The sequence below is a fragment of the Manihot esculenta genome, chromosome 5 (genome assembly GCF_001659605.2).
Source record: "Manihot esculenta cultivar AM560-2 chromosome 5, M.esculenta_v8, whole genome shotgun sequence".
In the NCBI taxonomy this organism is placed as follows: domain Eukaryota; kingdom Viridiplantae; phylum Streptophyta; class Magnoliopsida; order Malpighiales; family Euphorbiaceae; genus Manihot; species Manihot esculenta.
This window is the reverse complement of record NC_035165.2, coordinates 5,653,638-5,663,388: the sequence shown is the minus strand read 5'-3', so window position 1 is coordinate 5,663,388 and position 9,751 is coordinate 5,653,638. Positions and strand designations below refer to the sequence as shown.

General features: G+C 35.6%; 1 protein-coding gene and 1 long non-coding RNA gene across 2 annotated transcripts; both read right to left on the bottom strand.

Annotated features, from left to right (window-relative positions):
• Nucleotides 1-657: 657 nt before the first annotated feature.
• Nucleotides 658-1,950, bottom strand: LOC110614362. Its single transcript, XR_002487779.2, has 2 exons — nt 1,477-1,950; nt 658-1,383 (listed from the first exon to the last, which is right to left on the bottom strand). It is a non-coding gene; the product is annotated as an uncharacterized LOC110614362 (long non-coding RNA).
• A 609-nt stretch (nt 1,951-2,559) lies between these two features.
• LOC110614360 (auxin response factor 4) lies at nt 2,560-9,181 on the bottom strand. Its single transcript, XM_021755881.2, has 14 exons — nt 8,317-9,181; nt 7,428-7,540; nt 6,602-6,697; nt 6,397-6,453; nt 6,060-6,218; nt 5,656-5,740; nt 5,347-5,437; nt 4,884-5,048; nt 4,639-4,758; nt 4,308-4,392; nt 4,060-4,231; nt 3,273-3,916; nt 2,954-3,141; nt 2,560-2,863 (listed from the first exon to the last, which is right to left on the bottom strand). The coding sequence occupies exons 1-14, from the start codon at nt 8,420-8,422 to the stop codon at nt 2,770-2,772; spliced, it is 2,175 nt and encodes a 724-aa protein (XP_021611573.1). The 5' UTR covers nt 8,423-9,181; the 3' UTR covers nt 2,560-2,769.
• Nucleotides 9,182-9,751: the final 570 nt, after the last annotated feature.

Below are 9,751 nucleotides of genomic sequence, written 5' to 3'. Positions count from 1 at the left end.
TGTCATTGTCGAGTAGAGAAGTTAACCCATTACTTCAAGACACTCAGATTTGGGGATGAGAAACTCTCCTTTATATTACTACATATGCCCATGCCAGCTTTGCTTTCATCGGATTTATGATCATCTTCGACTTCCTCTTCTAGGAAAAGAGATTGAAATTTTGGAAACAAACAGGCAGTGAGGATCGAGGTGTTTGATTGCCTCGACATGGATTGCAAGAATTACAACATCCCTGCTTTAGGAAATTTTATGGTTAGGGAATTCTCAAATTAATTAAGGTTAATATCGTCATTTCACACTTTTTTTAATAAAAATTTAAGAACTAAAATATATGATTTTAAAAATATATAGACTTATATGTTAATTACTTTAAAATTTATGAACAAAATTATTATTTATCTTTTTTCTTATTTTTAAAAGGAAAATCCATTGAAAGGTATATTTTTTTTCTGAGATAAAATTTATTATGCTATAGATAGTAGGTGAAGTTGGCGGTGAATTTGCTTGAACAAAATCTTTCTGTGCTTAAGTAGCTAAATCAACAAGAAAATCAAAAGGTTTCCGTCTTTGATTGAAAGTAAAACATTTCCATCCTTCCAAATGAATCAAATTTTCAACCATTTGTCCATCGCATTTGTGCTAACTAAAAGAGAGAAGTAGAGCCCCAATGGTGAATATAACCAATCTCAATAACATAAGGGCAAGAAAAGAAAATTGTGATCAATATATTCATAAGCACCACAAAAGCAACATGCTGGGGTGATAGAGGCAACCCAACATGCAAAAATTGGTAATTTTTTCAAACAAAAAAGCCAAAGAAAGATGTTAATCTTACCTGAAAATTTCAATTTCCAAAAAATCTTTCTCAAAAGCAGAATTATGAGACAAGGAGGAAGGGTTCATTTCCTAATTTTATCTTCAGCTTTAACGGAAAGTGGTAAGAGGAAAATATTTGACTTGGAGTACTTGAGCAAAGAGAGAGTTAGAATTTGTGAGAATCCACCATCCTTGTTTTGGTACCAAAGCTCTATTAAAGCTTTATCTCTATATAAAAGCCCATTGGGTACTAGTACAGAAAAAGGTCCTAGGCTCAAAGACATGAAAACTTATCAACAATGTCCAGAACCGAGCCCCTTGTACTCCCAAGAGCTCTAGCCCATTTAACAGAAAAAGCAACAACGAACCGCCGCCGGCGATGAAGATGGAGCTGTTCCAGACTTTGCAATTAACCGAAACCCAGTATCCAGTATGCAAAGCCCCGTGATGACATCGACTCTCTTGTTACAACAACGAAAGGAAGAAAAAAACAGAGCTTCAACCGAAGTGCTCTTCTTCTTATCATCAGCGCCATCATCTGGTTGTTTAAAAACACACCCTTCATTGCTGAAAAGATGAACGAGCTCAGTCGCAACAGACTAGAAAGAACAGATTCTTTTAACAATCATAAACTCATAACAGTTAAAAGGAATCCGCAACCTTGCTTTTCCAGTCCGAACTGCGCAGAACTATTCCCTTGTGCTAGGCTTAGTTCGCCCTCAACTGTTTAGGCCTCAGCCTTGATAGTCAGACTCCGCGCTGTGACCAAACTTAACTGAGTAAAATTTAAAAAGACAACTAAAATAAAATTGTCAGGCTGCTTGCAACCGTTTGAAGGTGAGCCTTGACCATATAGGGCCTGAGAAACTATGAGGATATCCCAACCCTGTGAATAGATTCAGTGATAAACAAGTATTTTGATGTCAAAATCATACTTACTAACCATAGCTAAAGAGTTGTATATCTTTGGAAAGAAAAAAAAAAGCTCTTGCTTTTGCTTTTTCTACATTTTGGATTGCTCATGAGAGAATGCCGCTTATGAGAGGGGCATGAATTGGGAAAACAGAACCATTACCTTATCCTCACATTTGATATCTAGAGCTAAAGCCCAGAATTCAAATTCTACAGCTTAAGTCGAATATCTAAGACTAGTTCCATAAACGTTCGGCTTGAATTGCTTTATTTTTAAATAAATTAAATTTGAGTTTAATTTTTATAATTATTTAATAAATAAATCAAATTTAAATTTATATATTTAGACTCATTCATTTCTAATATGCAAGCGAACTCGTAAATAAATATTTAATTTTAAACTTATTAGTTTTAAGTTTAAAACAACATATGAACGATAAAAATTTAATTCATTTATTAGCTGAATGAACTAAACTTTAATTTATTAATATTTAATTTAAATTTAAATTTAAAAAAATTTATTAAACTAAACTTAAACTTTTTAAAACTCAATTCGGTTGATTTACCCAAAATTGTTCACAAAAGTGGTGAATTTTGAAATTCATAATTTATTAATAATCTATGGTAAAATAAAATCCAAATCCTCAATTTCAAATCCAAGTATCCAAACATAGCATTAGCGAATACTTGAGAGTGAAAAAGCAAAAGAAAAAGAATCATCCTTACATAAGGTAAGGTTGCTGAAGAGGCAGAGAACAAAACCTCTGAATCATGTGTCGTCTAAAATTTCTATAGGAAGAAAAAACCGCTACGCACTTGCAAGGAAAGGCATAAAACAAAGCAACATTAAACATTGAAACATAAAGGTTCATCAAGATTATTCGATGTCTATTTTCTGCAATCCGATTGGCTGCATATCACACATATAACTACTGCATTCCCAGTTTCCCACACATACACAATTAAACACACCTCTTTCTCATTTATTTATAGAATTGCCCAAAAACTAAACAGAAGGCAAAGTGACTTGAGCAAGACTTATCACAGCGACACTTCACTCGGTGAGTTAGGATTCAGCTTGCCAATCTCTTCCTTTGTGCAGATGAACATCCTTCGGACCATGCATTGGAATTCCCTGCATGTACAATGTCACTAAATTAATGCACAGCTAAATTGTAAGAGAACTAACACCTGAACATCTCTTCTTTGAACATTTGTACTTAACTGCCATGGATAATCTCCAATCAGCATCATGTCCCCTTCATTATCAGTGTATGTTACCTGCCACCCACTACTCCCATCAATTAAGCTTCCTTTGAACTCAAACATCTGATCAAGTTCGCAAATGAGATCATTATATCCATCAAATCGACTCAGGTCAACTGATCTTCCAGCAGCTCCATATTTGAGGACCTGATAATTCTCTCAAATTTAGAATCTCAATATAACTGAGTTCCCAGCCGTGTAATAAAATTATCTAGTTTATGTCCATGAACATTGAACAATCCAAGTCAGAAACTATACAAAAGAAAAGAGTAGTGTACCTTCGTGCAATACTGATTGGTTGCAGAACAACAATTCTTGCATTGATTTTCTGAGTTAACGCCAGATATACTCTTGGATGGTTCTGAAACGCTGGACTGGGACATTGGGGGAACAGAATAAAGGCTTTCATGGTCACTATATGTGGCAACTTGTGGTGAAGGGAGCTCCTGTGGACTTTTAACTAAATCGACTCCGAAAAGCATGTACCTGCCGCCACCATTTGGTGGTGCATTTTGAACTTCATTTGCATCCTTCAGTTCTGAAGTTCCCAAGTCCTGAAGCCCAGAATTGTAAGAGTTGGCTCTTGGGACTGACAGGTTTCTGCTTCTTGTGGTGTTTTCGGGATCTCCATAAGAGCTGAGGACAGGGCAATAGCAATTAGGGAGACCCAACCTTTCTATGTTTCCACCAGGAAATAATACAGTACCACTGGGACACGGGAAAAATGGGACATGCACTGAAAATTGCAGCTGATTCCCTAATCCCACTGCTTTGTTGTTTGAACTAGGATTCTGAGGAATCAAATGTGATAGTGGTGTTTTGAGTGCACCCATTTTCTGAACACCCGTGTCCCACTTTTCTTGACCTTGAAAGACCTCAGAGTGGTTGTGGGTTGCATGCTCAACAGGACCATGAAATAAGCCTGGTACAAAAGACCTTTTTATCAGAAAAACACAAATAGCATAAACAAACATGAAATAAACTTCAAATCTTCTTTAAGTTGGAAGGAAGAAACCTTCAGGAAAGAATGTGGACCAAGAAAAGAGAAAAATAGAAAGTAATTACCATCCTTGACCATCCTAGGAAACACAGACAATGATGCATCCATTGCTCGCGACCTCTTTGATGGGTGTTGAAGATAAATGCGCTTTCTTTTCACAGGTTCTATAGGCTCGATATTCCATGAAGAAACTCTTTCTGGACGTTCAAATCCATCTGATGTGGGATCCCATTTAACCTGAAAGAGATCACATTATTTAAATAAATCTAGCAGACCAGAAAGTGTTTTCAGCAGCATAAGGAGAGATTTTCACCTTAAAATTTCTCCATTCTGAAATGGGCCATCGAATGTGATCCACATCTTCATTGCTAATGATTGTGCCTTCAAATCTCTCAATCCTTTGGATAGAACAAACAGATTTGGTGAACAAAGGCTAAAAGCAAAAGGGGTATATCAAATAATAAATTTGCTTCCACCCTTGCAGTTCCTGTTAAAAGCATGTACAAGTCACGGTAATAGTGGAACTTTTCCTATACATGCTATAGTACCAGGAACAGCAACATGCATTCAATAATTGGCAAATTCGGGGACTTGAAAACTAAACTGAACTGTAAAAAGAGCTAAATGTTCACAAGGCTTTGCACCTCTTCTCTGGACATTCTTCTCCTTCAAAGAGCATTCTGAACCTTGTCCCAACATTAAAGTCGATTTCAGCTGATTTCATATATCGATCAAAAGGAATGATAAATTCAGAGGGACTTGTCCTGCAACAAAGCACATACAGTTTATGCTTAGAACTTAGAAATATAAGGCTGTCCCATACACAGAGTTATAACCCCTTTAGGAGAGACATTCAACATTTTTGTCCATATGACGACTATTAGCTTACCAAGGACGGTAGTAGACTGTAAACATTGTTCCAGTGTTAATGGCATGGAAGGCAGTGGCCAAAATGCCATGTTGCATGCTGTGTGCAGAGATGACAGTAGTTGATACATTGTTCTGTAATTTCAAAGCACGACGGACGCCAATGCGAAGTTCCCCATTTTCTCCTCTGGCAAAAATTACCATTATTCCTCTGACAGATAAGATATTTATAGAACTGAATACAGCAAATAGTAAATGTTCTTCCAAAACTCAACCTTGAATATGGATCATCACTTGACAGTCACCTAATAATTTGGATGGTGCAAGTCACTAAAGCTAATGTTTAGCAGACACAGATACATCAAACATCATTCACGCATAACTAAAAAAAAACAGCATTCATGCCTTGATAACTTGACCTCAACTGGAATGCTTCATACACAAACATAGACACATGCTAATGAGAGAGAGAGAGAGAGAGAGACCTAAGGAAGATAAATTCATCCCCAGCAACAAGTTTTTTTGAAGTAACAAATGTGCTCCAACCAGTAGTAAGCAAGTGCCTCTTTGGTTGACCTACATTTTCGTTTAACAAAACAAGCAATTTGATTCAGAAGGTCAATATAGAAAAAACTTGTCAGGAATTATATAGTTGGATCTTAGCTTGTGAATTGTTATTGAGAAAGAAACAAAAGAAATGACGGGCATTAAATGTCCAAAAAAAGAGAGAGAAAATGCTATGAACATGCAAGTTATCTTTTACTGTATTAAACATTGAAGTTAAGAAAAAGGACCCCGATACACATGACGAAAGCACCATTCTGAACCATGCAAGTCTTTCGCAAAAAGTTTCTGCTCTGGGGGATCTTGAGACATATCCTGCACCAATAACTATAACATGTAAAATTTTCCTCCTTCAGATCTTCACAACATGCTTCAGAAAGTACAATTAATTCCACAAGAAAATAGCTCTCTAGAGGAACATCCAATGGCAACTTCTTCATATTGTCAAGATGCTCTATAATCCATTCTTAATTTTCTAGACAATTTGAATAATAGAAGAGTTCAACCTTCAATAGGTTTGCTGCCAAACCCAACGAGATCATATAGTTGATGATTAAAAGAAAAATGGAAACCTAAAAGAAAAGTGGCTCTATCCATTATGTGCTTATCAACTAAATCACAAGAAGATACCAACCATGGGTGGAAGACACTCCTCAGCATGTCGCTTTAGAACTGAGAATCCACCATGCGTGCTTGTGTCAGATGATGTGAGTTTCTTACTAAAGGATAACGCAGAAGCTTTGCGAGGTAAAGGCTGGGAATTTTCCTCATCCTTTGACGTTAGCCCATCTTGCTGTAAGGAACCAACGCAGTATACATGAATTTCCACTATAAAAGAAAATCAATAATTATCTACTACCATAGGCATTAGGCAATGAGATCTTCATATTAACCGTTAAACCCCTGATAGGAACATTTTACATTTATCAACAGAAAGATAAAAGGCATCAATCAGCATCTTATTAACCAACCTGCACCTCGGGAAGCAAAGTTATTTGAGCAAACACCTCATCCGTTGCAGCTTCAGCCTAAAAATCCAAAACGACAAATATTGAAGTATTAGAACTAGGTAACATGATACCCAGATGTCCGAAATGAAGAACCTATCTGTGTGTGTTAATTCAAACGCATTGTTGAAAGTGAAAAAACAAACAATGAGCAAAGAAAATGGTGTACCTTTAGTTGCACATAGACAACCTTGCAGATTATCTTGGAGGGTAAATTGTAGATAGGCATTTCCATTGGACCATCTTGGTTCATGTATGCCTCAACCTACCAGATTACAGAACACCAAAATTTTAATATACTAAAATAGCACAACAAAGAAACATAATAAGTTTACCAAGTTGGTTCAGTTTAGGCTAATATCATGTGAATGGTTCCTTAGTGAGCAAAACTTTAGTTGAATAATAAATGATATATCAGTTCAATTCCTTTTGTATGAAATCCATATGATTTAGCTAATAGAACTCGATTGAATTTAATTTTCCTGAATGAATGAAAAGTGAGTTCAGTATGTGTAGCTTTACATATAATTCCTTTTGGTTAAAAGCCCGAATATTTTTGAAGAGCAAAAGCCCGAATTTATTAAAATCCCAAGAAATCCAAATCTTTGGTTAGATTTGCATTTCTAATGCAAATCCTGTTTAAAGAAATTATTTGGACTGTACTCAATATAAGATTCCAAAACATGAGAAGTTTTTTTTAAAAAAAAAAATGAAGTCCTTGGTTGTTGTAGGTTAATAGTGTCAAAGAGTAGCGCTAAAGTTGAAATTAACCTTAATTTGGCACACAAATGAGTTAAGCCCAGTGGTATAAATTTGTCTTTAAAATTCACAAATGGTTATAAAACTGACTTAAGGCGATGAGTATTGAAATCTAGTTGTTGTACAAAAACAGGCTGGAATAGCTTCCATTTCAATGGGATGAATAAGACAATGAGTTGACACAAAAACAGAAGAAAAAGGGATGTAGCAGAGCTAAATACAGGTAGAAACAGAACCTGTTCCATGTGACCTTGAGGGAAGTAGACAACCTTCTCCCCAGCGCGAGGTACATAAGCAAGGGGACCAGCACATGAATGCCACAGTTCAGTGTATAAATCATCTTTATCACCTGAGATTTAAAGAGTAAATATTAATTAATTAAAAAACGAGGCAAGGAGATAAGAATCCATTTAAAAAATTACAAAAAAAAAAAAAGGAATACCATAAACAAATTAAAATATGTCATTTTTCAGCAATTGGTCATAGAGAACATCGAAAAGATGGGGTAAGAAACAAGGGAAAATCTAAAAAGACAAGGAACTACATAGGTAACTACGAATTATCTTTAACTAAAGCTCCAAGTTCGAAAAAAAAATGGAGATGTGTAGAGAAGGAAAAATTCTAAACCCCACCTGGGTATGACAGAAAAAGTGTTTGGAGAAAATTTTGAAGAAATTCAAAGCATGAAATAGATAGCTAATTGCATAGTCACCAGTATTTCTTGGTTCAATGAAGAAAGCCATCCAATAACAAAAGAAAATCCACGCCAATTTCCGACTACAGTAAAAAAGAAGTTCTAAAAATAAAAGCATGTAAAGAAAATAAATAAAATAAGGTGGATTATTATATCCCTTTAATCGGTTTAAAAAAAAAAAACATTTTTCTTCTTGATTAAACTGAATTCACCTTTGAAACAGCATAGTTCTAAAAGAGGGGGGCAGAGAAAGGGACCCAAAACAGAGAGAGAAAAAAATTATATGTATATATAAGAAGGTAATCGATCGTTCCTCCTCGCGTAGAAGACACCAAACTAGTCCACAAATCATAAAAGCGAAGGGGAGAGGATAGAGAAGGGAAGGGGAGGTGGGCTGTGGAAGAAGAAAGAAGAAGAAAGCGAAACGTCACCGTGGTGGTTGTTAGGAGGCAAGCCATCGTCGATACAGTTTTTGGTCTCAACAAGAACATCGTTGCTCGACCCCTCAACTTCACAAATAACGTTACCCTTAACCATCTCTGAATCTCTGTGTTTTTTTTCTTTTTCTATGGAGATAGGAATGTAGGAGGAGGTAGGCAAAATAAAAACACAAGGAAATGAAGAAGAAGAGTACAGTCGTCTATAGCCGGTAGAAGAAGACAAAAAGGAGGCAGAGAGAGGCCTTGACAATCAGGTGTCTTGAATCCACCTAAAGAACGTGCAATGTGGCGCAACCTAAAATTTCACCCACTTCCTCCGCCACTCTCTACAACAAACTTTATCAACTAAATAATAATGAACATGTAACGTTTAATTATTATCTGTTTCTTTCTTTTTCTCTTTTTCCTTTTTTTAAGTGCTCTGGGGGGAGAGATGAGAGATGGGGTGGAGCTTGTGGAGCTGCAGCGAGTATTCAATTGCACTGGGAGGGTGGAGGTACGGTGGTTGTACAGCTGTAGAGCGTGCTCTGAGAAACTCTGTGTATGTGTGTGCGTGTGTGGGATGGAGGGAGAGGGTGGATTTGTGCCTCCTTTTGGACACAGCAGTAGTACTATTTCATCATCTCTGGGCAGGCGGTACAGCCACGAGTCACTGTACTGTCTTTATTTTGGGTTGGCGATATTTGCTAACTTTGGTCACCGATGCCTTCTATGTGGCCGTGTTTTTGCCTATATTCACATTCAAATTCCTTTGTTTTTCTTTAACCTTCTTCTGGCTTTCTCCGCCCCCATTTTCTCTTTTTCTTCCCTCTTCTTCTCTATCTCTCCATTTTTTGTCCGCAAACACCACGTCCCTCTTCTCTTTTTTTTTTTTCTTTTTTTTTTTTTCGTTCTACATTTGTGCTTTCATGTGTGATGTGTCGCGCTCCTATTCCCTCCTACCTTGTTATGGAAGGGACAGCCTAATATTTGACTTTCAAATTTAAATTATTTATTTTACACATTTTAAAATTCATAATATATTTTATATCTTAATACTTTATACCCTTATTTATACAATGAAGCACTTTTCATTTCCTAATTAAAAAGATATTTTATAAAAATTTAAATTTTGTTTAATTAAAATATAATATTTTATAATTTACAAATATTATATTTTATATTTATTTAAAGTAATTTAATTAGCATCTATCCACTGCATAACAATTAAATTAATAGTACTAATTATTAAACTTAGATTTATTTCCAAATCAATTAGATACCATTCAAATGAATTTTATTAGAATTTAATTTAAGCAAATATTTTTAAAAAATTTGTTATATTGGGATTCCACTCATATGCTCGTACTGTTTTGTTTTTTTTTTTTTCTAAAATAGAGATTGGGGGAGTCGAACCTTAGACCTCTCAAAACTACAAGAATACACT

What these genes read in the sequence shown, in the direction of transcription:
- LOC110614360 (XM_021755881.2), bottom strand. Translation starts at nt 8,422, where the DNA reads ATGGTTAAGGGTAACGTTATTTGTGAAGTTGAGGGGTCGAGCAACGAT. An exon ending in GAAGAATGTCCAGAGAAGAG is followed by an intron (nt 4,393 to 4,638) that starts GTGCAAAGCCTT and finishes TTCTATCCAAAG; the next exon opens with GATTGAGAGATTTGAAGGCA. An exon ending in CCAATCAGTATTGCACGAAG is followed by an intron (nt 3,142 to 3,272) that starts GTACACTACTCT and finishes GAGAATTATCAG; the next exon opens with GTCCTCAAATATGGAGCTGC.